The sequence below is a fragment of the Peromyscus maniculatus genome, chromosome 1 (assembly GCF_049852395.1).
Source record: "Peromyscus maniculatus bairdii isolate BWxNUB_F1_BW_parent chromosome 1, HU_Pman_BW_mat_3.1, whole genome shotgun sequence".
NCBI lineage: Eukaryota > Metazoa > Chordata > Mammalia > Rodentia > Cricetidae > Peromyscus > Peromyscus maniculatus.
The window spans coordinates 176,342,457-176,370,241 of record NC_134852.1 but is presented as its reverse complement, the minus strand read 5'-3'; the positions used below and the strand labels follow the sequence as shown (position 1 = coordinate 176,370,241).

At 44.3% G+C, this 27,785-nt stretch overlaps 1 protein-coding gene across 1 annotated transcript in view; it reads left to right on the top strand.

Moving 5' to 3' along the window:
- The window catches only part of Pip5k1b (phosphatidylinositol-4-phosphate 5-kinase type 1 beta), a 276,063-nt gene that overhangs the window by 201,138 nt on the left and 47,140 nt on the right, over positions 1-27,785 (top strand). Inside the window, exons 8-13 of the mRNA XM_076561464.1 lie at positions 1,337-1,548; positions 3,426-3,509; positions 3,604-3,652; positions 6,729-6,813; positions 15,761-15,916; positions 18,998-19,142. Of these exons, the coding sequence (XP_076417579.1) occupies positions 1,337-1,548; positions 3,426-3,509; positions 3,604-3,652; positions 6,729-6,813; positions 15,761-15,916; positions 18,998-19,142 (731 nt within the window). The remainder of the gene's footprint in view (positions 1-1,336; positions 1,549-3,425; positions 3,510-3,603; positions 3,653-6,728; positions 6,814-15,760; positions 15,917-18,997; positions 19,143-27,785) is intronic.

Here is a 27,785-nt window from a genome sequence, read left to right as displayed (position 1 = left end):
CTGAAACTTGTTTACAGCCCATTACATGCTCATCATTAACGGCAAAGAGGACTGAGACTCAGGGACCAGCATATTTCAAAGACTACACATGCCCCCCTGATGTTGCATCCACAAGTATTCTCCCTCCCATCCAACCCCCTTTCAAATAGCTTGACTATCTGCTCCAAAAACACTTAGGCTCGAGGAAAATGAGAGGCGTGAAGAATTCTGGGATTTTGATCCTCTGTTGGCCAAGGACCAGTTCTGATGAAGAGCATGCCAGTGTCTTCCTTGTGGATCTGTCGCTAATCTGTTGCCTGAGACTGAATAGGCTCTCCTTTCCTGAGCAGCTTTTTGTAGAAAACGGCAGGTAATACAACAGTCTGTGGTCCGGACAACTCTCTCACACTAGTAGGAGAATGTTCATACAAGAAAAGATCTCATTTGAAAACGTGCCTCCTGAACAGGTGCTTCCTGTCTAAGGCTGGTCCAGGTGTGCAAGTCCTCGTCGTCGTCGTCGTCCCCATCCCCCCTCCCCCGTCCTCGTCCCCCCCCCACACACACACACTCTAAAGACAGTCTGAGGGACAGTCGCCTAGACCTTGTGTCCTGTCCTTTCCCTCCACAGTACCACTTCCTTTTTTGTCTGGCTTCAGTCAACCATTTTTAATTCCTTCACCTCCCCACTGTCCGCAGGGTGGATAATTAAGCATTAAGCCCTGTTATTTGTTGAGATCACATAGATTAAAAAGACCTGCTACGGGGAAATGATTGGCAACTTGGAGAGATAGGCTTTGAGAAAGGTCATCACTAAACTCAAGATTCAGAGGTGGAGAATGGCTGAGTGCCCGCCGGGTCACACGCGCTTGCGAGCCTGGGTTGTGGTTTCTCTGTTCCTGTGCTGAGTAGGAGTGTGAATGTCGGAGTCCACCTCGTGGATCTGTCACTGATGTGCTGTCTGTGACTACACAGGTTCTTTTATCTTCTTCCTCCGTGGTTTTCATCTGTGAAACAGACCCAACAGTAATACCTGCTCATATGGTGGTGGTGAAGGTTGAATCCAAGAGGGGTACTTGGCACCTGATATGTGGAAAGCATTCAATAAATGCTATAAGTGAATCAGTTGTGGAAGGGGGAGGTGCTTCCTTTAGATTTGCATAAAATTTTCTTTTTCCCGCCACCATGGCAGTCCTTCCTGCTAGTTGTCCAATAACAACAGGGAAGATTTTGTATTTGATGTTTTGCCTGTCTGCCTCTCAATGGACAAGCATGGGGGGTGGCATGTCTGCTGACCCCACACTCTTGGACTCACAGGCTGTTTGAGTTGACTGACCTCCTGGCTCTTTTCCTTCCTCAGGTGCTGGAAAGCTTCAAGATCATGGACTACAGCCTTTTGCTGGGCATCCACATCTTGGACCACTCCCTTAAAGACAAAGAAGAGGAGCCCTTACCAAATGTGCCCGACGCAAAGCGGCCTGGGATGCAGAGAGTCCTGTACTCCACAGCCATGGAATCCATCCAGGGTCCAGGCAAGTCTGCAGATGGGATCATTGCGGAGAATCCAGACACGTAAGTGCAGCCACACACCAGGCCTGGTTTCGGGTACCCCAGTCACTGGGTAGTTGCATGCAATCACCTCCCCTGAGGGATGGCACCCTGGGACTAGATTCCTGATTGGCAGTAAATGGCTTATACCAACTTTATTTCTCTTTACCTCTAGACAATTTAGTTTCTCAAGTTTCTATCAGTCTTCCACCATATCTTTTCTGGTTTTAGATAGTTCCATTTTTTTGTTTGTTTGTTGTTGTTTTTTTTGTGTGTGTTTGTTTAACAATGACTGAAAGTGTTTTCTCCTCATTTACTACACATTCAAAACATCTACCAGAAGATGGAAGAATGAACCCTGGATTTGAATGAGCATGACTCCATGTTTATTCATGTTCATTTATTTACTTCAGTAAACATATGGTAGCAATGATCCTGGCACTTCAGAGCTTTTTATCTGCGTAAGGAGATTCTGTTGGTCTCACCCCTGCACCCTAGCAGATGTTGCCTCTCTCCTCAGCCAGATGTGTTAGCAACTGCGGGCTTCATTTGCATGTGTAAAGGGCGCTTTTGACAATAGAAACCATTACAACCACAGAAGATTGTTGAAATGGTTGACTCATCACATGTGAACTTGCTGAGCAAGGAGACAGGAAATCATTTCCTAAGGCCTTAATCACCTGCTTTCTAGGATTCTCGGGCAATGACTAAGCCAGATGCACATTTGTCTTTCATAAAGGAAACTAATGCGTGGTCAGCCTTTGTTCAAATCCATGCTTGCAGCTCTGTCTAAATATTCAATAATCAACTAAACAAATTATTCTATACCCATATTGTGAAATACCACATGGCTATTAATCACATTGCCATTGCTGTGAGGAATGAGATCCCACATTAACAGATGTAATGCTCAAGTTACAAGACCACTCAGTCTAATAATCTCTTCAGATTAATCCATATATACATACATATATACATACACCCTTCAAAAACATATCTCAGGAATTAATTTCACAAATTTTCTTCTATGTGATACTCTATTTTTTTTTGCAGGGGGAGGGGTTGATTGGTTAGGTTTTTTGAGATAGCATCTCTCTATTTATGGGCTCTGGCTATCTTGGAACTCACTATGTAGACCAGGCTGGCCTTGAACACACAGAGATCCACTTGCCTCTGTCTTCCGAGTGCAGGGATTAAAGGTGTGCTCCACCACAACAGGCCTCTATGTATGTTTCAGTCTCACAGTAAACATGTGATTCTTTAGATCAGAGAAAGTAATATTACTTTAGAGCAGGCTGACTTTGAACTTTCTATGTGGCCAAGAATGGCTTTGAACTCCTAATTCACCTGTCTCTCTGCCCCTTGTATCTGCCACCATGCATGTGAGTTTATGCAGCCCTGGAGATCAAACCTAAGGCTTCAGGCATGCTTGACAGGCACTATTCTACATGCTAGTGTTGCCTTAAAAAAAAAAAAAAAAGTGCCGGGCGGTGGTGGCGCATGCCTTTAATCCCAGCACTCGGGAGGCAGAGGCAGGCGGATCTTTGTGAGTTCGAGGCCAGCCTGGGCTACCAAGTGAGTTCCAGGAAAGGCGCAAAGCTACACAGAGAAACCCTGTCTCGAAAAACCAAAAAAAAAAAAAAGGCAATATTTTATACTGCTCTAAAAATCCTTCTTTGCTCATAATTTTTAAATAGAAGTGGTTCTGTAATTAGAGTCTTCCCATCCAACTCCTCAGATTTGACAGCTATGAAGTTATTATCCTTTAAGCTGATGAAAACTTATGGCAATAGAGGAAGAGGTAGTCTAGAATTCTTAGTGTTTTCAGTGTATGATTAGTAATGAGTTTTAGCATTCTGTACTCATGTTATGAAATATTTTTCCCTTTGCTCTATCCACAGAATGGGAGGCATTCCAGCTAAAAGCCATAAGGGAGAAAAACTGCTTTTATTCATGGGCATTATTGATATTCTACAATCATATAGGTGAGAGATTTGGGAAAGCGGTCTTATTGGAAAAGTAATCACAAGAGTAGTCTTGCAGTCTCAGTGTTATTTTCCCCATCTGTTTACGTTTTAGGTTAATGAAGAAGTTAGAACATTCCTGGAAAGCTCTTGTTTATGATGGGGTGAGTGACCTGTGCTTTGTTAAACTGTAGACACTTCTTGTCCAACTGTGGCTGTCACCAGACCCAGAGGAGAGCAAAGGTCTTGGCATGCTCAGAATCTTGGGCTGGAAGAGTGGTTCTGAGAACAAGACCACATGAATTTGAATAGCTGTTCAAATAAGTGACTTCCAGCCCAAGAGCCAGGTACAGCCCTGGAAAATAAAGCTGTGGTTGTTCCTATGTGGGATGCAAAGGTCCCCTTTGTGAGGTGATGAGCAAGGTGGAGGGGGCCTTTTCAAAGACCCTGGAAAGATTGGGGGCCTTGAAATGAAGTTCCTAGAAGCCTGGGCTAAAGAAGATTTTGAGTCCTTGCTGTGATGTTGAACAGCCCTGGATTTGAACCAGTTCCCTACTTGACTGGCCACGTGAGAAAGCAAACCAGTTTTGTCATCAGTAAGGGTCCAGTACCTAGCTTCTGTGAGTATGGTGTGGGATCCTACATGTTAACGTGCAGCCCAATGTCTAACACATGACAATGACATAGAAAGTGAAAATGTTGACATGGAATGTCTTCGCACGTGCTATGAACTTTTAAAACGTTTATTTTATTACTTTTAATTATGTGTAAATGTACATGTCACCTGAGTGCCTGTGCCCACGGAGGTCAGAGGCATCTGATCTCCCAGAGCTGGAGTTACAGCACCTACCTGACATGGGTGCTGGAGACCCATCTTGGATCCTCTGCAAGAGCAGTATGTGCTCTTAATCCCTGAGCCATCCCTTTAGTTCCTGTTGTGAACGTGTGTGTGTGTGTGTGTGTGTGTGTGTGTGTGTGTGTGTGTGTGTGTGTGTGGAAATCGTAGGTGAAGAAAACATCAGCCATCAAGGGCAAACTCCCTCCTCACTTCTCTCTCACACATGCACACACTTGTTGATGTTAATCTGAAGCCTCTGTTGCTGGCAGAACTGAGCCTCACAGTTACTGACTGATGGTGACATGTCCACAGAGTCCATCAGTCAAAGACTTGATTGCTCGTTTCCCTATAAGATCTGAGTGGATGCCTTCTTTTGAAAGAGAATAAATTATAGATGCTGTTCTCCTCCATTCTGAAAAGAATATTCTAATTCTGTGGCAGATGGTTAATAACCTTTCAGCATGAAAGAACTACATTTTGTCCATGGGCTGATGACTGGCTTCCATCAGGATGGAAATTATAGGATCACAGAGTTTTTTCTAAGAATCTGCCACCGACTTAGTCAGATCAGGGGTTCCTCTTATGAAAAAGCCAAGGTTAATTTTAGGTCATCCAGCTGATGAAGATAGGAACCTCACAGCACCTTGAATGCAGAAGGTAAATCCTAATATCCCAAGGTCATTTAGTGTTTTCAGAGACACCTTTATTGTATTACCAGATCAGGGCTCTAGTCTCATGTCTGTTGAAAACATGTCTTCTGATCTTTAGTTTGGTCATAAGAAAGATCTCTGTACTTGTTATATATTTGTGAACCCATAAGTAATAACCAAGACTTGTTTTTGTTTGTTTACAAATATGTTTCTTATTTAGATAGGGTTTTTTTTCCAGATCAGAAGTAACAACTGTTTTTTAAACAGCCCTTTAAAGAGAAGGGCTGAGTGTCAGTCAGCCATGGATTCCCTTTGTTTCTTACCAATAATCCTAAGTCATGGTACCTGTTGTGAGAAACTGTCCACATAGACAGAAGCTGCCAGTGCCATTGGAAGAGCACACGTCATGCCAGAAACAAATGTCAGCCATAGAGTTCCTAATGTGACTGAAGAGTTGTGCCCTTGTAACTGCCCATTTGCAGAATTACAGATGTTTCTAACTAGGCGCATGTAGATCTGTGGAAGAGTGTGCTCATCAGTAAAGGAGCTGAGGCCCCGCTCCCGATACCACAGTCTGTTAAAATTAGACCCCACACCTGATGCAGGTCGCTTGACTTCTGGCTCAACACTCCTTGAACCCCACTGCAGACCCTTCATAGTGTCTGCACTTGAACTTTTAGAAATTTCACTGTTGAGATCCAGAAACCTGTATTCAAAATAGAGCATCTACCAGATGAACAGAGAATCGGCCCCTTCATCCAGGCCGTTTTCTGATTATAATAAAATGACCTGTCAATCAGAAGGACTCTTGCCAAACATGAGAGGAACCTGGCTGTTTAATTCAATCCAGTCCCGTGTGACCAGTAGCTAATTCAGTGTAACCTCAGGCAGTCTCACCTCATTACCTAGTGATGAAACCCCCTAATTTAAATGTCACTCTAATGCTAGGGGTGCTGTCTCTTTCTGTTCTTTACAAATGTGGCTGAGAACTGTGTCCTTCTTAACTGCTCATTGAAGAATTCCTAGCTAAAAACACAGGTAGCTCAAATAAGTGGGTTCACTACCAGTGCCACCCTTCATTCCACATGGTGCTCGGATTGCTAGTTGTGTGTTAGAAACACACACACACACACACACACACACACACACACACACACACACACACACATGTCCCCCCAGGCCCTGGTGGTGTTGTGACAGGACAGACAATTTTCATTTTTGGAGCAGAGTTGTTTGGCTCTCCCTGGCCCCCCGTCCCCCGTCCCGTCCCCCCTCCCCCCGTCCCGTCCCTTCATGCTCCATTTCTCTCTTCTGCTTTTCCTCCCATGAGGTGTGCACCCTCGAACCCCTCTCTCCCTCTCTCTCCTTTCTGTCGATCTTTCTAATCAACTCTTTCCGCGCAGGTGCAGCATCTGGGTTGTGAATTACTGGCTGCCCCACCGCCATGCCCTCATGGCATGCATCTGCCCAGCCCTTCACTGCATCTGCCCAGCATGCCAGCAAGTTTGATCCCACTCATGGGCCCTGGCCCAGCCAGCCTGGGGTCCCCCGCATGCAAATTCATAACACTGAGTACATAGAATCTCTATGATGAATAAGTCTTGCTGGCTGCCCCTAGCCCTAGGCTTCTGGTCTTTTGAATTCTTTGCCATGTTTTAGTTCAGACCTTGACTAACAGAGCCTTTTTTCCAATGTGAGATAAATTCTAAGAGGAAACATATCATCTTTCTTTCTTCCTTTCTTTTTTTCCAGGACACTGTTTCAGTTCATAGACCAAGTTTTTATGCAGATAGATTTTTAAAGTTCATGAATTCCAGAGTTTTCAAGAAAATTCAAGGTAAGAGTCTTAAAGAAGTTTCTTGGTTGTAGCACTTTTTACTGACATTGTAGCGTGAATTCTAATTGGTCTTAATAATAAAAACCCGGAGTCAGATATCGGGGTAAATGGTGAAAGATCAGAGAAATAAAGGAGCCAGCCACTAGAGAGACTTCTTACCTCTACCAAATCCTCAGACCAAAAGGGGCTGAGCTCCTGTCTCCGCCCCACCTTACCACTTCCTCTCTCCTCCGAGCCCAGCCATATCACTTCCTGTCTGTTGTCTATACAGACCTACAGACCTCTATGGTTAGCTAATGGCTAGCTCCACCCTCTGATCTTCAGGCAAGCTTTATTTCTTAGGGCACAAACAAAATATCACCATAAGATGTCACCATATATGTGTGGAAAGTTTTTGTTGGAAGAGTTGGATGTTTTTACTGCAGTGATAATAATGACCGACTATGGTTAAATATCATGATTTAATGATGCCATAATCATTAGCCCATTTTATGTTAAAAAGTAGAAGTACAGGCTGGGGTGTGGGAGCTGCTCAATCAGGAAAGTAATAGGAAAGCACAAGGACCCACGTTCAGACCCTTAGCACCCATGTAAGAAGCAGAACACAGAGTCAGCGGTGATGGCACACACCTTTAATCCCAGCACTTGGGAGGCAGAGGCAGATGGATCTCTGAGTTCGAGGCCAGCCTGGTCTACAGAGCGAGTTCCAGGACAGCCAGGGCTACACAGAGGAACCCCGTCTCAAAAAACAAAACAGAAACCAAAAAAAAAAAAAAAAAAAAAAAAAAAGCAGAACACAATATAATCTCTGCACTAGTGAGACATAAGCAAGTAAATTGCTGGGCTTGTTGGCCAGTCCATAAGCTCCATGTTCAACCGGAGACCCTTTCTCAAAAAAATAGATAAATAAGGGAGAATGACTGAGGAAGACACTCAGCACCAACCTTTTGGCCTCCACATGCATGCATGCACAACATACACACACACACACACACACACACACACACACACACACACACACACACACAATGTACAGTTAGTTGTTGAAACATATTTGTATGTAGCCATTGGCACCAATAATTTAAAGAAGAAATCAGAGAAAGGAGAAAAATGCTTAGTGACAAATGAAAGCACATACACACACCATCAGGCACAGAGCAAGCATCCTAGCACTTGAGAAGCGGAGACAGGAGGCCCGGGAGTTCCCAAGCCAGACTGGGGAATACAGTGAGATCCGCTCTCAAAAAGGGAAAAATAAAACACACACATCCTGCAAATGGTGGGAAACTACAAAGGCAGGGCTCGAGGTCAAATCTGTAGATTAAAAATTCCTACATCAAAAATTAAGAAAGGCCTTATAGATTTAGCTCAGCGGTGGTGCTTGCCCAACATACACAAGGTCCCCGGGTTGACCCCAGCTCTGCAGAAAACAAAAGGGAGAAAGTTCTCAAATCAGAATCCTGCCTTCAAACCATGAGTAATTAAATAAATAGAACAAACTAAGGCCAAAGATAATAATGATTGTTTTAAATCAAGTTGAAATATGACGTCTTATTTATCTTCATACTTACGGGAAATTTACTATGTGCATACTGTTAGTGTTCAAACTGTGTGGAAAGTAGAGAAGAAGCATATTATACACATGTTGTTACTTTATCATTTACTTATTCTGTGGCCCGACTTCATAACTCAAATCATAATTAATTAGTCACCCCAAAACCATAGCATTAGCCATTGCAGATTTTTCTTACAATATTTACTGCGGTTTAGAAATGCAATAAAACTGTGGTAATTACTTGAAAGCCAATAAAATTCGGGAGGAGGCTGCCCAGAGCTGCCTAGTACTCAGATGGTGATGTACTTCCTCCCAATTTTTATTTTTTGTCCATTTTCATAAATCTAGTGTCCAAGAAAGTGCAGGACTGCTGTGTGCAAGCTCCAGGTTTGATTTGGCACCACACACACAAAAAAGAGCCGCATAATGCTGAGTCCTCTTGGGCTTCTACCCTCTGATATTTGCATATCATTATAACATAAACAGTTTCTCAAAGCCTTGAATATTCTAAACATCATTTAAAAGCAAACACAGCATGAAAATTATAGGGGTGTACCATAATCTGCTAGCCATTCTTTTAGTGTTGGGCATTTACATCCTTCCTCTTTTTCCTGTTTCTGGCTAATATTTTTATGAGCATAGTTTCAAATAAATGCTGTGTCTAAATTAGGATTGTTTACTTGGGATAGAGTTCAAGATGTGGAAGTAGGGTATTAACTATACATAACTGCGGAGAGGCGAGTTGCAGCCCTCAGCCTGCATTAGGCTTTTTAAATTATGCCATCCTTACAAGTAGGAAAATGTCACCTGGTTGTTTTATTTTGTGTTTTTCAAGTACTGGTTAGGTTCAAGCATTTCTCATAATTTTTCAGTCATTTATAATTCCTTTGAGAATTAGGCTATGTAATATTTGACCATTTATGTTAGGTATTTATTATTTTTCTAGATGATTTAAATGAATTATATCTATATAAACCTTCATCTTTTATTCTAAGACCAGCTTTTATGCACAATGGATGATCATCAGTGGCATCTTAAAAATTATTGTCAAATTGAGACCTGCTATAAATTAGATTTTTCTGCCCAAGGTTTTCCTGACTGTAAAGTAGTGTTTATTCAGATTGCAAGTCTCTGTGTAACTTGTAACTCATATTTTCAAAGGTTTTCTACCTTTCTTCCCCTTGAGCCAAGGTTTCTTTGTTTTGTTTTGTTTTGCTTTGTTTTGTTTTGTTTTTTGTTTTTTTTTTGGGGGGGGGAGAGGTTGTTTTTTGTTTGTTTGTTTGTTTCATTTTTTTCCTTGCTTTTTCGAGACAGGGTTTCTCTGTGTAGCTTTGCGCCTGTCCTGGAATTCACTCTGTAGCCCAGGCTGGCCTCGAACTCACAGAGATCCACCTGCCTCTGCCTCCCGAGTGCTGGGATTAAAAGTGTGTGCCACCACCACCCGGCAAGCCAAGGTTTCTGGAAAAGGGAGGCTCCTCCTGGGGCCTCTTCACCTTAGTAGCTATTTTTTTCCTTAATGTAGTAACATATAAACTGATACCATAATCAGTGGCAACTTTGGTTCCAAAAAGTACATGTGTTACAGACTTTCCCAGTCTCTGACTTATGATGCTTTTAATGCAATAAGTCTTCCTTATTTTTTAAAAGACTAATTTGTTTCTATTTTATGTGTGTGCCTGTTTGCCTGCATGTATACATGTGCAACATGTGTATGCAGTTCCCACAGAAGCCAGAAGAGGGAGTCAGAATTCCTAGAAGTGGAGTAACCAGTGGTTGTGAGCCATTTTGTAGGAACTGAGAACCAAACCTAGGTCCTCTGCAAAATCAGCAAATGCTCTTGACCACTGAGCTCTCTCTCCAGGCCCAAGACTTCCTTCTTAAGTAGTCAATCTGTTAACTTTCTCTCACTTTGTTTTTTAATAACTGTGTTTGCTAAGATATGCGTTACATATTACAAAATGCACCTCTTCAAAGTGCTCAGTTTCTTTCTTTCTTCCTCCCCCTCCTCCCTCCAGCACACTTGGTGTGGTGTAAAAATAGACCACCTCCCAAGGTCTTCTTTGCTTTTAATAGTTGCACAATTTCAACTCTCATGTTTAGGTCTATGATTCCTTTTTTTTTTTATTTTAATTTATACATAGTATAAGATAAGGTTCATCTTTTATGTGTATTTCCCCTCACTGTTGAAAAACCTGTTTTTCCATACCAGTGAATTACTCTGGTATCCATGTTGGGAATCAGTTAACCACAGATGGAAGGGTTTATTTCTGAGCTCTCATTCATCTTGTTGATCAGTACACCTACCCTTATCCCAGCCCCATTCACTGTACTTCAACTGTTAGTTTTGCATTCAAGAATCATGAGTCATTCGTTCTTCCTCAGATCGTCCATGCTGATCTGGGCCCTTAGTATGTCTACAATGAACTTTAATAACCATTACTTTAATAATCATCTTGTCAGCTTGTGTTTTCAAAAGGAAAGCAGCATTTTGGTTTTTCTTGATTATGTGGACCAGTCTGCCATTATCATAATATGGTGTCTTCCATTCTGTGGACATAGACTGGCCTTTTACTTGGGACTTCATTCATTCCTTTCAGCAACAATTGGTTTGGGGTTTTCTTCTTCATTTGTTTTTCTCTTTGTGTTTTGATGCTGGAGATTGAACCCAGGGCATCATCACACATGTGATGTGCTCTACTACCAAGCTACATCTCCAGACCCAAGCATTTCATTTCCATTTTAAAATTTATTTTGTTTTAGTGTGCACATGTGTTTGTGCATGGTGTATACATGTGTGTGCACACGCATATGCAGGTGTTTATGAGAGACTGGAGGCCAGAAGCAGCCATCATGTGTCTTCCTCTATTGTTCTCCACCTTTTCATATACATATAATATAATATACATACATATACAGTCTTTCACTGAACCCGGAGTCACCAGCAGGCTAGAAGTGCCAGGGATCTGAACGTAGGGCTTCATACTTGAGTAATCAACTTAAGCTACATCCATCACCCTATTTCCTGCAAATCTTTGAAATTCTTTTACTGGTCCATGGGGTACTTTTTTGATGTATGAAGTGAGTCTGGATCTAACTTGGTTTTTCCCAAGTACTTAACAACATACTCAGAGCAATGTGATGAAAGTTGCTTCTGCTCATGCACAGTGAGTACCTCACCGTGGTTGCCTGTTGCCTAGCAGCAGTGTCGTGTTCAAAGTTCTCTCATGGTAGTGATTCCCTCCTCTGACATTCAGTGAGCTAATGGACTTCAGGTCTGGCTTGTTTATCTTTTTTTTTTAAGATTTATTTATTTATTATGTATACAACATTCTGCCTCCATGTATGGCTGCATACCAGGAGAGGGCACCAGGTCTCATTATAGATGGTTGTGGTTGCTGGGAATTGAACTCAGAACCTCCTGAAGAACAGCCAGTGTTCTTAACTCTGAGCCATCTCTCCAGCCCCTGGCTTGTTTATCTTATAAATTCACTTACTTTATTTGATTCCTTTATGGGATGTAAGCTCACTCTGCAGCCCCATCACCTAGGGCAGGAAGAGAATGCACCTGCTCTGTGCATCAGGGAGGGATGCAGGATGCCACACACGGTTGCTGGGTCCTCTTAATGTCTTCAGCAGGTCCCTCTAGAGAGTCCCTTCACACCAGGGTAGTTTTATCCATCCATCCTTGACCAGCACCATGCCAACGCCTTCAGTCACTTCTCGTGTAACTGAAAATGACCCCTCGGTGCTGCGGCCTCCGCCTCTCCTGGAGTGCCTTTCTCCTCCTGAGTGCTGTGCACACTTGCAGCTGTCTCGTTTCCTTGTTTCTCGTGACTCTTCAGCGCTCTGCAGTTAGAGGCGAGAAGCGGAAACAGGGGAATGAGGTCCCTGGGAGCTTTCAGGCCAGCTTGCCTGGAGGACTACACAAGAGACCCTGTCTCTTGGGCCGGCAGTGGTGGCGCACACCTTTAGTCCCAGCACTCGGGAGGCAGAGGCAGACAGATCTCTGTGAGTTTGAGACCAGCCTGGTCTACAGAGTGAGTTCCAGGACAGGCTCCAAAGCTACACAGAGAAACCCTGTCTCGAAAAACAAACAAAAAAGAAAAAAGAGAGAGAAAGAGAGAGACCTTTTCTCTGTCAAGGTGGAAGGCAAGGACTGACCCTTGGGGTTGTCCTCTGACCTCCTCATGCATGCCGTGACACGCGCACACCTGCACACACATACACACACCAAGATTTGTTAAGTATGTTAACATAAATCAATTAAGAATTTTTGAACATAAAAATAATTATGATGGTAGTTATGGATCCTAAAACAGTGAGAAAGGTGGCATTTCTTTGACTGTTTTGAAATTCTGAGTAACTGTCTTAGTGGAGACTAGTTGAAGTCTTGCATCCGCTTCTAAACTCGGCGCGTGCTGACAGCACAGGTCATTCGACCTCTCCTGGGCTCATCATGCCTTCATATTCTTATAGCAATAGTTATTTTGCTATTTGCAGGAATGTGTCACCGTTCATAAAAGCTTAGCAGAAGCAGAGGGCATGTGACAGCAGACACCAGTGGTGGACCATCACTTCCACTCTGTGAAAGCGAGCCAGGGCTTAGCAGAACACGGTGTGAGGGAAACCCAGCTTCTTTGGTCCTCTTACCCAGCATTCAAATCAATTGTGAGCAACCAAGAGGAATGGCAAGATCAGTTGTTTGAATGTCCAAAAGATTCACCCAGACACACACACACACACACACACACACACACACACACACACACACACACCTTAATCATAAAATGGAATGCTAACAAGCCAGAAAATCAACTATCAATTAAACAAGTAAAGACAGCAAGAAAGGCCCTGGGCTTCACTCTCTAGCCCCGTGACCTAGAGCAAGCCCATTTTTCTGCCCTCCATTTCTAGGCCTGTAAAAGGGCCAGACTCCCTTAGACATCTTGACAATTTTTGAGATGCTCAATGTGAGTGTTGGCCTCCAGACGAAAGCCCTAGTCTGCAAATATTATTTATCATGATGATGATATTAATATAAAACTCTGGGGGAAGCTAAGTCTTTCCTGTCCTGGAAGCAGGGAGATTGCCCCCTATTCTCCCCTCATTTGTGATCCCCAAAGTCATTCTCCAACTGATCTCTTGAAGCCTGTTCACAGAAAGGGCTGATGAGCCGTGTAATCCAAACTCGGGAGAGTCTCAAAGCTGAACAGGGTGCCCGATCCAATTGCTGTTGGCTCACCCCTTTAAACAAACCTCCAAAGGACTCTTGCCAACATCAAGTTCAGGAGAAGCAAAAACAGGTCTCAGCTTCCCTCCCTCCCTCCCTCCAACTTCCTCCAGTAAAATTCTCTAGCCGTCGTCAGCCAAGAAGAGTTACTGTGGGAAAGCGTGACCTAAGTGGTGCAGCTCAGACCACAGTTTAAGCAGCACCAGCCAGGGCGTCCCCCGTGGAACCACAGGCTTCAGCAAGCATGGTGGCTCGGGGAAGCGCCTCTTCCCTGGCCTGGGTTCCCACCATGCTTCTGAGGATAGAGAATGCCATCTGGGTAGAAATGGGAGTGAGTTATACATCTGACAAGACCAAAGAGAAAGGAATTTCAGTGGGGAAAAAAATCACAAAGAAAGAAGCAACCAGAAGTAACTTGGCTAAATTGGGCAACATGTGTGTATGATTAAGCACTGGTCCGTTTAGAAAGTCCCGGTCCCCAGTTAATAAAGCCGGGGTCGTGAGAACCCTCCGCACCATCTGCTCTTCCCAGCTCACCCAGCCTCCTCCCAGCATAAGAAAAACAAGGAGGAAGGGCAATTTAATAAATAAATAAATAAATTTTGCCTCAACTAAGACTATTTCAAAATCCAAAGAAAGTCCAACTCAAATGTATTTTAGAATACTTTTCTTTAAATCAAGCCATTTCGGACAAATAATATAACCAAAAACACAGATACTTTAATCTCCCCTTGCCATATGTATGAAATGAGCCCTTGCCTTTCTATACTCAAATTATTTCTAAAATATTAATAAGAAATAGGATATTAAATTTAGAAATGTGAATCTGATTTTGTAAGTTTTATTTATTTTAGTTCTGGGGTTGTTTTTAAACAGGATCTCACTGTGTAACTCAGGCCAGCCTCCAACCCCTCCTGCCTCAGCCTCAGTGCTGGGACTGCCACTGTGCCTGGCTTTCCAGCAGGACACGCCCACTGTGCCTGGCCTTCCAGTAGGACACGCCCCACTGTGCCTGGCCTTCCAGTAGGACACGCCCCACTGTGCCTGGCCTTCCAGCAGGACACACCCCACTGTGCCTGGCTTTCCAGCAGGACACGCCCCATTGTGCCTGGCCTTCCAGCAGGACACGCCCCACTGTGCCTGGCTTTCCAATAGGACACGCCCCACCATACCTGGCTTTCCAATAGGACACGCCCCACCATACCTGACTTTCTAATAGGACACGCCCCACCATGCCTGGCCTTCCAGCAGGACACGCCCCACTGTACCTGGCTTTCCAGTAGGACACGCCCACTGTGCCTGGCTTTCCAATAGGACACGCCCCACTGTACCTGGCTTTCCAGTAGGACACGCCCCACTGTGCCTGGCCTTCCAGTAGGACACGCCCCACTGTGCCTGGCCTTCCAGTAGGACACGCCCAACTGTACCTGGCCTTCCAGTAGGACACGCCCAACTGTACCTGGCCTTCCAGTAGGACACGCCCCGCCATACCTGGCTTTCCAGTAGGACACGCCCCACTGTGCCTGGCCTTCCAGTAGGACACGCCCCACTGTGCCTGGCCTTCCAGCAGGACACACCCCACTGTGCCTGGCTTTCCAGCAGGACACGCCCCATTGTGCCTGGCCTTCCAGCAGGACACGCCCCACTGTGCCTGGCTTTCCAATAGGACACGCCCCACCATACCTGGCTTTCCAATAGGACACGCCCCACCATACCTGACTTTCTAATAGGACACGCCCCACCATGCCTGGCCTTCCAGCAGGACACGCCCCACTGTACCTGGCTTTCCAGTAGGACACGCCCACTGTGCCTGGCTTTCCAATAGGACACGCCCCACTGTACCTGGCTTTCCAGTAGGACACGCCCCACTGTGCCTGGCCTTCCAGTAGGACACGCCCCACTGTGCCTGGCCTTCCAGTAGGACACGCCCAACTGTACCTGGCCTTCCAGTAGGACACGCCCAACTGTACCTGGCCTTCCAGTAGGACACGCCCCGCCATACCTGGCTTTCCAGTAGGACACGCCCACTGTGCCTGGCCTTCCAGTAGGACACGCCCCACTGTGCCTGGCCTTCCAGTAGGACACGCCCTACTGTGCCTGGCATTCCAGCAGGACACTCCCCGCCGTACCTGACTTTACAATTACTCTTCCTTGCTGTCCAGCTCTGAAGGCCTCACCTTCCAAGAAACGGTGCAACTCCATTGCCGCATTGAAGGCAACCTCCCAGGAGATCGTGTCCTCTGTCAGCCAGGAATGGAAGGATGAGAAGCGAGATTTGTTAACGGAAGGGCAAAGTTTCAGCAGCCTGGATGAAGAAGGTAAATGCTCCCAACTTTCTAAAACAGAAAAACTCTAGTAAATTCTATGAATAATGTAAAGTCACAGCAGAAAAATTAGAGAATGCATGCTCCAAGAGATAGCCTACTAGTAAAATTTTATAGGCTGTATAGAATACAACAAATTTATATAAATATAAAATGCCATATAAACAATGCATGATATATGATTTATCATAAGAAAATTAGTAAATATTAAGATATTTAAAGAAAACACCTATAATCTAACTACTTCATGATAACAAATGCTAACATATTGATATTTGTTTTACTAAATTCTGGGTGTGCAGTATAGACATGTACATGCATATACACCTATGTGCACACATATGTAAGTGATATAATAAACTTTTCAGTTTATTTAGAGCTGTTTCCATGAATTTCAATAAGTGTAAGAGTTTCCTTATTTAGAACGAATGTAGATGTATTCCTTGCATAAACAGAGAGAGATTGGTGTGGGCTTTTTGTACCTTTTTTAAGAACTGTGAGTTCTGGCTGTTAGATGCTCCTCTGTATACCCCCTGTCTCTTTCTTCCTCTATTGCTCACTGCCTAGGACTGCTGATACAGTGATGAACAGAAATGGGGACTCTAGGTAGCCTTGCCTTGTCCTGATTTTAAAGACAATGTTCTAATGGTTCTCTGTTTAAAATGAAACTTGTCCTATTTCACACCAATTGCCACACCAAGGAACTTCTTTTTCTTGCTTTTCATTTACCAAAAAGTTTTTAACCAAACAAGAGTACCGAATTTTATTAAATAATTTTTCTCTATCTACTGAGTTGATATTTTGAATTTTCTATTTTGATCCGATAAGAGGAAGTGGTGTCTTATATATTTCTGTCGATTATTTCTTGGTCTTTTGGTTAACAACAAATATAGGCTTTTTTTTTTTTTTTAATCATTAGGTTCTTTGGAGAATCTCCCAAGTGTCTTCTACTTCCTGTAGAAGATTCAAAACTTCTTGTAGATACGTGCCTTCCCACAGTGTCTTCAGACAGATTGCTGTTTCTGCCCCTTCTAACTCAGCATTTGTCTCCAATACTAAATTGAATTTCTTTATCATATTCTCATGTCTAGAGTTACTTCAAGGAGAGTTAACTGATGATGGTTAATATTGTCAACCTGGCGGGATCTAGAGTGACCTGGAAGACAAACATTCAGGCATACCTGTAAAGAATTGTCTAGATTAGTTTAACTTCTGGGCCTGCCTGTGGGAAAGTGTCTTGATTAGGTCAACTGAGCTGGAAAAGACCCACCCTAAAATTGGGTGGCACCATTGCTTGGACTTTCATCCTGGACTCCCCAACAGGGAGAGAGCCATCTGAGCATAAACACGTGTCCCTGCCTGTTTCCTGACCATGGATGGCAAGGACCAGCCGCCTCACACTTCCACTACCATGACTTGTCCACTGTGGTGGACCGTACCCTGGAACTGTGAACGGAAATATAAACCTTCCTTTCTTGGGTTGCCTTTGTTAGGTTATTTTGTTATTATAGTAGGACAAGTAACCAGGACACTGCCTTTGGTCCTCTCTGTACTGATGACAGTAGATAGCCACCCCCTTCCTTGAAGCTACCTTCCACTGGCCTCTCCCCCAGAACTTTTTGTTCTCTTTTATGTTTTAAACTGAAATCTTCTTAAGTTTCTAGGCTGGCCTAGAACTCCCCATCATCCTGTCTTGGGCTCCCCAGCAGCTGTAGTAAAATTAAATATACTCAGCTGTACCCAGAATCCCTGGAAACAGGAAGTAGTACACCTGTGTGTGATGTACACCTGTGATGGGTTTGGGGATGGGTTTTTTTTTTTTTTTCACATGAATTGGACCATTGCTTACAGATTTGGGCACATTTTTATTTATTGTCTAAACTTCAGAACTCAAGTTTAGCATTTCCTGTCCCTGCTCCACTGTCCTTCCATGCCTGTCCCTCTACCTCATCAAATAGACTCCTTCAAATCCAAAATCAGGGGTAGAGTTACATTGGTGGTGGAGTACTTGACTAGCATGTCTGGGGCTCTAGATTCAGCCAAAAACAAAAAACAAAAACCTTCAATCTCATCTGACAATGCCTTATGTGGCCATGTTCCCATTTTCCATTTACACAGTGAAAATACATCATCTGAAACTTTTTGTGTGTATCAAGCAATGTCAGGAACACCCCCAGGCTGTACTGTATTCATTGACATGTTTCCAGCTCAGTTTGAGAAAAGATACAGAACTCATATAAGCCATGTATGGTGGCACATGCCTTTAATCCCAATACTCAGGAGGCAGGAGCAGGTAGATCTCTGTGAGTTCGAGACTAGCCTGGTCTATATAGCAAGTTCCAGTAAACCCAGGACTGTATAATAAGATCCTGTCCCAAAAAAAGAGGGAAAAAATCCGTAAGGACCTTGGATGGAGCGCCTGTGCGCGCTCCAGGTCACTGCTGAGCCTGAAGAGTTCCTACTTCCTAACTGTGGAGGACCCTGATGTAAATACTTTCTTGAAAAAAATTTCTCTAAAATTTTAAAAAGAAATAAGCGCTTTCTCACTTTTATAAAGGCAATTTTACTATTGAAATAGGATGTTAAGAAGAGTCCTGATTCATGTCCACAAGTCCACGTAGGCTCGAACAGGATTGAGATGTGCCAGGCTGCTGTTCTGTTAGAGGGTTTGTGTCCCTTGAAGTCTGCTCTCCTGTGGAGAGAAAGCTCGTCCTCTCTGTTCATGCATCTGCCAGTCACCCTTTTAATCTCTGCCACATTATCTCCTTAAAGTCCTCGGAATTTTTATGCCATTTTGAAAGAGTAAATCACTTTATTAGGTTTTTAAAAGAGCATCCCTAATGTCATTTCCATAAGCCATTTTGTAAATTAATGTCATTTCCTTTCTGTCTAACCTGTTTGCAAGCAGATATTTTACATTTCTGTTGTAGTTCCAAAGAGCACAGTTAATTCATAATTTCATTTGCAGCCTGATACATAAAATGAATGCTTTTGACTCATTTAAGTTGTTGCAGATCTAAAGTGGCCTGTGTTACTGAGATTCATGAGTGCATACATTTGCTTTCGCTCCCCCAGCCCTGGGATCCCGACACAGGCCCGACCTGGTGCCCAGTACTCCATCATTATTAGAAGCTGCTTCCTTAGCGACCACAATCTCATCATCTTCCTTATATGTCGGTGAACACTGTCCACATGACAGGACTACGCTTTATTCAAACAGGTAACATTCAGTTCCATCCGCTTGCCAATCAATCAGGCTGCCCCTCTGTCAACCTCGGGCCAAAAGCAGTACCTCTGAGATTGTGTTTCTAGCAACCAGATGTGCCGGTCCCTGCCTCATGCGTAGGAGAAAGGGCATGCTTTATTTTTTACTGTTGCAAAAATACATTTAAAGGAAAACCCTTCTGTTTCCCTCTGCGATTAATTATTATGTTTTGTACAAATAAGTTATAAACAGTTATACTCTTGGCTGCTTGCAAAAAGACAAAGCTTTCATCATTGTTATTTTAGTGAGTGTGCATGTATGCGTGGCCATTTACACGTGTGAACGTGGGTAGCCTGTGCCAGTGTACATGTGGAGATCAAAGGACAACCCCATGCGGTGGTCGTCACCTTCCACCGTTTTTTTGTGGCAGAGTCTCTGCTTTCCTGCTGCATAAGCAAGGCTGTCTAGCTGGCCCCTGAGCTGCCAGGAGACTCCTGTCTGCCTCCAGGATTGTGGGAGTGGAGATGCTCATGATGCCTGTCAGCTTTTACGCGGGTCTAGGGGTTCAAACTCATCTGTCAGCCCTGAGTTCAGCGTGGTCTTTGGCAAGCTCAAGTTTGGTGGTTATATCCGCTTATCAGTAGTATTTTCTCGCTCTGACTTTTCTCTCTTGGCTACATAGAAAAGTAGACACAAGGGTAGCAAGCGAGGCAAACACTAGCTCTGGAGAAGGAGGTCAAGTGCGAGCCAGCAGGGCACGGTTTGGACCCTTTACCAGCAGAACCACCAGAAAGGCTCCTCTGTAAATGATTTAAGTGGCTTGAACTACAGAAAGGGCGTTTGACTTGGCCAGCGTTCTTGGCTTGAAGAAATTTAAAAGAACATACACTAGCCTAATGTGAATATGGAGCGTGCATGTTCAGATTTGGTTTCTCAATTAGTCCGTCCTCTCTGTGTGGGGGGCAGCAGAATGCAGGGGTTGTAACCCATGAGAGTAAGAGGCAGCTCAGAGGGAAGAGGGACGGTCTGAGGGACATCCCAGCAAAGCTAAGAACACCTCTCACAGGACGTGATGGTGCTTTTTATGGTTTGCTCTCGTGGTCATTACCATGAGCATATGATTCAGTGAGCTCTTGAATCGCTTACTGGAATTCCCGGCACTAAGGGAACAGGATTGGGGCTTGGGGTTTTGTTGTTTGTTTGTTGCTGTTGTTGGGTGTCAGAAGGGTTCTTAGGGGCCCTGTCTCTTGGTGAGAGGGGTTCAACTCCTGGGTATTCTGAGTGCTGTCTTCAGGCTCTGGCCTCCTCCTCAAGCCAGTCTTTGTGGCCAGTAGGAAGCCAGCTACCTCTCCAAGGTCTCTTTGAAATTGGATTGCTTTAAGCCATTTTCTCGGCACTCTGCCGCCATGTTGCAGTTTGATATCTTATACTTAGCTGTCAGTCAGGGTTCAGCTGCAAGAACCGAAAAGTATTCCATCCACAGCAGAAGGGTGTGGGAAGGCTGGTAGAGCGGCCTTGGTCAGTCCTGGTCGCTCCCCTGAGCCCACCCTCCTGCAAGCACTGAAGTCTGGGTGGTACTCAATCGGGTATTCTCCCAGGGGCAACTGAGAAGGCATTTCGGAGATCCCAGGATGTCCTTAAAACAAGCCGACAGGGAAGTTAAAGCAGCCTCACTCTTCCTGGCTTTTCTCAGCTAGTGAGGAGAGCTCGGGACCCTCCAGGCACTACCCTCTGCTTCGGTCCCCGCTGTCTGTCACCCTCCTGCTCCCTCCCACAGACGTTTCTGCTGTTAGCCTTGATGTGTAGGGAAAGCTGAAAGACCCACCAGATCTCAGCGTTTCCTTAAGGAACTCATAAGGATTCAAGACTCAGAGATGCTAAAACCTGAAGAGAAATAATGGCCCAAGAGCCCCCTGGGAATGAACATTCCTGGATGTTTGCCTTGCTTTCAGCATGGAAACCTCCCCCAACAAATTGTAAAGACATGTTCCTATCATGGTTCCATCATCTTCTTTAGTGCTGTTTATGATATTTCTTGAAGTAATAAGTTGATGTGGTCCTAAGTCTCATCTGGCCCACTAAGGTTTAAAATCAGATACAGACAGCCTGAGAAGAAAAACGCATTGAAAAAGAGAAAAAAGAAAGTACATCAAATATTGACATTGAAATTTACGTCTGAGATTTTTCTGTTACGCTGTGACTCATCGTCCTGTTCCAAGCGGCCTGCTTTCTCACTTCAACATTGTGTTAGCCTTATCTGTGCTCATATAAGCTATGAGTACTTCAGGTAACAGCTGCCATCCTCGGGCTCTATAGAGCCCTTAACTTTAAAGCATTGAATAGCACCCAGATAAGTTCACACCTAAATTATGTATTGCAGTGGGAAACGGCTTTCTCTCGAATTCTTTGTGACCCTTAAAGTCCTACTGTTTCTTAGAATACATTCTGGTTTGTTAAGTATACTCTCAAAATGGACTAGGAAGCAAAGAAAAAAGTCAGAGTGCTTTAGAAGTATATTTAGCTGCTGATAGAGAGTACGTAGTCTCTCTCTCTCTCTCTCTCTCTCTCTCTCTCTCTCTCTCTCTCTCTTTCTGTCTCTGTGTGTACGTGTGCGCATATGTGTATGTGTTGTATGTGTGTATTCACGTGAATGGATATGCACGTGTGAGTATGGAAGCCAGAGGCCAGTAGCTATCTGTCTTTCTGAGACGGGGATCAACTGCCTTTTCCTCCTCCCGCTTGCCTAGCAAGTACTTACCAACTGAGACATCTCCCCAGTGCCAGGAGTACATATTTAGAGGTTCTACCACATGATCTCGGGTTAGAGTGCACACATCACTGGAACAAAGCAACATGCCCTCAGCAACCTGCTTCACAGACGAATTGTGGGTATGTTAGTTTCGAATTTCTGATACTTGAATTTTTCTTTCCTACTAAGAAATCTGTTCTTTAAAGGAGGTATAAATTGAGCTCTGAGAACTAGAAAGGCAAATAGTTTTTCATCTCAAAACTAAGAGCAGTTCCACTTAGTGCTGTGGAATAAGTTACGCACATGAATATTCATTCTCGTGGTGATTTCCTGCCCAGTTGGGAGCAGAGCTGTGGCTTTGATTATGCATACAGATTGAAAGCTCACTTTCAATGCATCTGTGCTCAGGCATCACAGAGGCCCCCGCCAGCATCACCTTGGTAGCCAGTCTCAGATTTTGCTCGTGTTTTGTTAGTGGCTGTCTCTACCAGCTAGTCCACTTTAGAGACATGGAGTTTTATAAGAAGAGCAGATGCCATAGGAGAAGCCACTGGCCATTTCTACCTGGGAGGCCAGCTGGCAAAACCCTCATAAGTGATGAGTCCAGGATCTAGATCTCAGGCTGACCCAGAAGATGTGACAGCAATCCTGAGCCCTTCTTACTGTGAACCTAGGAGCGCATGAGCTGATTCCTATAGCCACAGGCCTCCTCCAAAATTGCTTACCACTCAGATTAAAGACGTGGAAGGAGAGCCATATTAAAGTAGATGAGAGACCCTTCTTTAGAGTAGTCTAAAAAATCAGGAAATGGCTGTGCGGACTTCCGGTGGCATGTGTATGTCTGCTATTAGAGTCTAGTTGATCTCCCGGGTCTAAACCTCCTGTTCTTTCCTTACACGATCCTTGCATCAAGACCTGCAAAGACGCCGGGCAGTGGTGGCGCACGCCTTTAATCCCAGCACTTGGGAGGCAGAGCCAGGCGGATCTCTGTGAGTTCAAGGCCAGCCTGGGCTACCAAGTGAGCTCCAGGAAAGGCGCAAAGCTACGCAGAGAAACCCTGTCTGGAAAAACCAAAAAAAAAAAAAAAACCTGCAAAGACTTTTGGTCTTCCTGTTGTGTGCTGTAGGCAATGTTAGTTGACTGTCTTTTTTCCTAACATCAATTCCTCTAGTGCTGTATTTTGTTACCTTCTTTTGCTGCATAAGAACTAAAAAAAAAAAAAAAAAAAAAATGTAATGAACAAAGTGACAGACTTACATTATTGCCTAACCATGCTGGTTGTGTGCTAGAGGTCATTGGCTACTTTTCTTATTAAAAACATTGCTGCTCTGGTCATTTTTCTATCATGATACCAGCCACATTTCAACTCATCAATAATTATATCCTAAAACACTCTTAAAAGTATGTCATATTCATTTGAATTCACAAGGAAGCTGCCATGGCACTTTTATTTCCACCTTTCCTGGACGGACTTAGAACTGTTACTCTACCCATTGAGCAGTGACTCTTGGTAGAAACGTTTCTGCTTGGTTTACAAAGACTTGTATCTGTGCTCAGTGGGAGCAGAATTCAGGGGAACCTTTACCAGATAAAATATGACTAAAAGGGGGTGCTAGAATGTGCTGACATTCCAGATCTTTCCCTAACCCTGTTATGGGCAGAGCATACTACAGTGTTTCTATGGTTGTTGCATCTACCTGCTGTGCATGGACCCCAATCCAGCACTGTGCAGCCTCGATGGATGATACCCCTTGGATGTTAAATTTTCAATTTGGTATCTCTAGACTCTTTGGGCTTTTCTTTTTTTTCCCTCTGTATCTTCATTCAGCCTTTCAGACAGTCTGGCTTACTCCCCTGCCTCAGGTATTTCTCTTGCTTTTTCATCATAATAAATCACCACCTAGAATGCCAGCCCACCAACTGTCACTCTGGCCATGTAACACTAGGCAAGCTGATTTAGTTTTGGTGTGCCACGGGTTCCTCATCTGTAAGAGCTCCCCATTTGTGTTTGTTTGTTTGTTTGTGCGTGCGTGCGTGCGTGTGTGTTTGCTTATGTGTGTGTTTGTTTGAGATTCCCCACTTGGAATAAGTGAATTATTTGGAATAAGTGAATAAATGAATCCCTTGCCCAAAGGGTTGCTGTAAAGATTGACTGAAATAATGACCAAAAAGCAATTGTAATGCCTCCTGGAGCATGCCACCATCAAGTCATTTGTTAACATATAGCCAAACACCTCAAGGCTTGCCGCTTCCTCCTAAGTTCCACTTGCAGGAGGCAGCATGGAATTGTTTTTGGCAGAAAGCATCAGATGAAACTTTACTACTCAGAAGCCAGTCAAGAAAATAGAAAATCCACTTGGAATTTTAAAGGGAGTTGATTTACTGAGTGCAAAAAGGCTAGAAGAGTCAGGAGGAAGAAGGGGCAGAAACCCAAGGAATCCCCATAGGAAGCAGCGCCCACAGTGCCCCTGCCACTTGGGACCTACAGCCACCTTTCAGGCAGGGACAGTGGAATCTGACACCAGCTAAAAGAGCTGAGGCAGTGGCAGGAACAGAGCCGATACCAGAGACACTCGACAAACAAGGAAGGAGAAAAGTGAGGGAGAAGGGAGCCAGGGGCCTCTGTCCTCGCCTCCTCCTTGGTTGGGGTCCTGCCATCTCAGCTGGCAGGACCTGGCAAGGGAAACCGTCCGACATGGTTTGCCCTAGCATAGAGGCCCTAGGGTTGCAAAGTCCGGAGCAGACCAGATACAGATACAAAAACAAAATCTAGGTACAAAAAAAATAAAAAGAAAAAAAAGTTTAGAAAGGGTGGGAAGAGAATTTCAAGGATCAAAGCTTTAAAAAAGGAGAGTGCACACCAGAACAGGAATCCACTTCAACTCCTATAAAACGAGTCACAGAGCCTGTTTATTAGCATGCCAATGTAATAGTACTATGTAAAGTAGCTGCAATTTTTCTAATGATCTGTGCAATTAGAGACGGCAGTATTTACCAAAGTGTCTGGCTTTCCCAGGTGCTGTGCTAGAGTGAATGCTGATTTATAAATACCCTCTTGGCTAATTCCAGGCACATGGAATAGACAAAGCAGTTTTTTAGCTCAAGAATTCATCAGGGAGGTCTGATGAGGCCTGAGGAACCCGGGTGATGCTGCAGACACACTGTGGGGGCGGGGGGGGGGGGACTATCATGCACATTCTGGCTTCTGAAACTATGACCCTAACCAGTCCCTTCAACTGACTGTAATTTTGCCTGGAACAAGTACTCATGAGCAAGGAAATACAATGTCCCTAATAGATTCTGAGAAAGTGGATCACCAAGCAAAAGTGCACATTCTCTAGGATCCTGAAGTAAAGCCTTCCCAAGAAAATCTCTTGTTAGGAAGAAGACTACAGTGGCCCTGATGGGTCTGTGAGGGGGGCCTCACACATCACTCCAGTTATATTCATGGAATACCAGCACATCAGACTCTGACAGAAACTTCACAATGTGCCTGTTAGTGCTGCTTCTCCTGTACCCCCAGAAAGCTAAGGGAGGACCATGGATTTCCATCATGTCTCCTGCACCTGGATTTTACCAGGTGGCTGCTGCCTCCCCCCCTCCCCCTTTCTTTTTTATAAACTATGGAACTGCTTCTGAAGTGACTGACTTTTCAAATGATCCCTCACAGATTTCTGCATGGACAGGAAATTGAAGTGAATTTTTCAGATACATGACATTTTATGAATAATTTAGGGCTCAGAGGTAATTTGCAAATACTTCTCTTTTCTTAAGGAATCGATGCATGGTATTATTTCTAGGTGTCTTTCATCTATTAGTAAGATTCTTTTCATGGCTCCTATTTACAGATAAGCCATATTTTTTTTGTGTTTTTGTTTTTCGAGACAGGGTTTCTCTGTGTAGCTTTGCGCCTTTCCTGGAACTCACTTGGTAGCCCAGGCTGGCCTCGAACTCACAGAGATCCGCCTGGCTTTGCCTCCCGAGTGCTGGGATTAAAGGCGTGTGCCACCACCGCCCGGCCCAGATAAGCCATATTGCCAAAACAGGAGGTGTGGATAGTGACTGCTGGCCAGACATTAGATATCATGATGAGAGACAAAAACAGAGAGAGAGAGAGAGAGAGAGAGAGAGAGAGAGAGAGAGAGAGAGAGAGAGAGAGAGAGAGAGAGAGCGCACACTTAGGGATAGAGAGATGGAGATGGGTCAGTGGTTAAGACTTGGGTTCAGTTCCCAGCACAATTTCAGCTCCAGGACCTGACACCCTTGGCCTCTCTGGGCACCTGCACTCACATGCACACACCCACACACAAACATCCACATGCAAGTAATTAAAAATAATACCTTTTTTGCCAGATGTGGTGACAAACACCTTAAATCCCAACACTTGGGAGGCAAAGGTAAGTGGATCTCTTTGAGTTCCGGACAAGCTTGGTCTACATAGGCAGATCCAGGACATGCAGGAATATATAAATTTATATATCTTTTAAAAAATGAAGCAGGTTTTGTGTTCATTCTCTGTCTCTCAAATCTTGGCACTAAAAAACTACATCCTACACTAAAAAACCTGTGACTGGGGCAGGCTGATCTCTGTGAGGTAAAGGACAGCCTGATCTACACTGTAAATTCCAGGCCAGCCCTAGCTACATAGTGAGACCCCATCTCATAAAGCAAAAACAAACAAACAAAAATTACATTCTTATTTTCCATGACTTCAAGGGAAATGTGTCTCAGTGGGCATGTCTCTGTCAGCGCTCCAGTTGTCCAGCCTCCTTCGCTGGCCTTCTAGAGAAATGCTTCTCCTTGTGACTAGGTTCTGCATTACAGGCACCTGCCTGTCCAAACAGGGCTTCCAATACTTGGAAGGGGATGGGGGGAGGGGGGGCTGTGTGGCTGAGGGTAACAATGTTGTAGCTGAGGCACCTCCGGGCTCCATCAGGGATTTAATGAGTGATGTGTTATCTGAAATACAAAACATAGCACAATGCCAGTGTTTTCAGATTATATTAAGAATAGGATCCTAGTGTCTTTCTTCAGATTTATTTGCAAAGATACTAAGCGAAAGTACCTTTGACTATGGCCAGTACCAAATCTGTGTCCCAGCTCAGGGCTTCGGACCTGAGGCCAAAATGCTTCTCTGCTTCCTGCTGTTCTTGGCTTCCTGTATCTGAAGTCCTTGGTTGTAGCTAAGCAGAGACAGGTTTAATCCCCTTGAGTTTCGCTGCCTCTGTTGTTCTGTGGGAGGGTTGCTTTGGGCCTTCTCAACCCTTAGAAATCCCCCTCTCGCCAGGCAGTGGTGGCACAGGCACCATCTCTGTGAGTTCAAGTCCAGCCTGGTCTACGAAGCGAGTTCCAGGACAGCCAAGGTTCCCCAGAGAAACCCTGTCTCAAAAAAAAAAAAAAAAAAAAAACACACACACACACAAAAGAAAAAAGAAATCCCCCTCTCAGTCCTGGCCTTTTGAATCTATCCCCTTGGTTGGTTCACCTGACAGCAACTGACTGGATCATTTGCTGAAGCTACATGTATGCATGTTAGCTTCCTGCAATTCCTGGACAGTTCCTGATCAATCGGGTGGTCTTTCAGAGGCCAGCACCCAGCCAAGATAATCTCTGTCAGTCCAGCCCCCTCACTACCTCGGCATCTCTTTGACATAGTCCCTACAACCCAGCTAGCATATCCCCTCAGTGTAGTTCTATGTTCTGTGTAAATTAGTGCTGAATGTCCGAGCCTGCACTTCATGGTGAATAAACTTGCAGACCTGAGTTAGCAGTTCTTCCACTTCTCCTCGATCCAGGGGCCTTCCGGTGCAGGATATTGCCTGATACCTGGGCCTAATTTTATTTCTCTCACAAATATACAGGAAGAGGAACCAACACCTTCTCTCCCAATGCAAGAATCAAGTAGATCC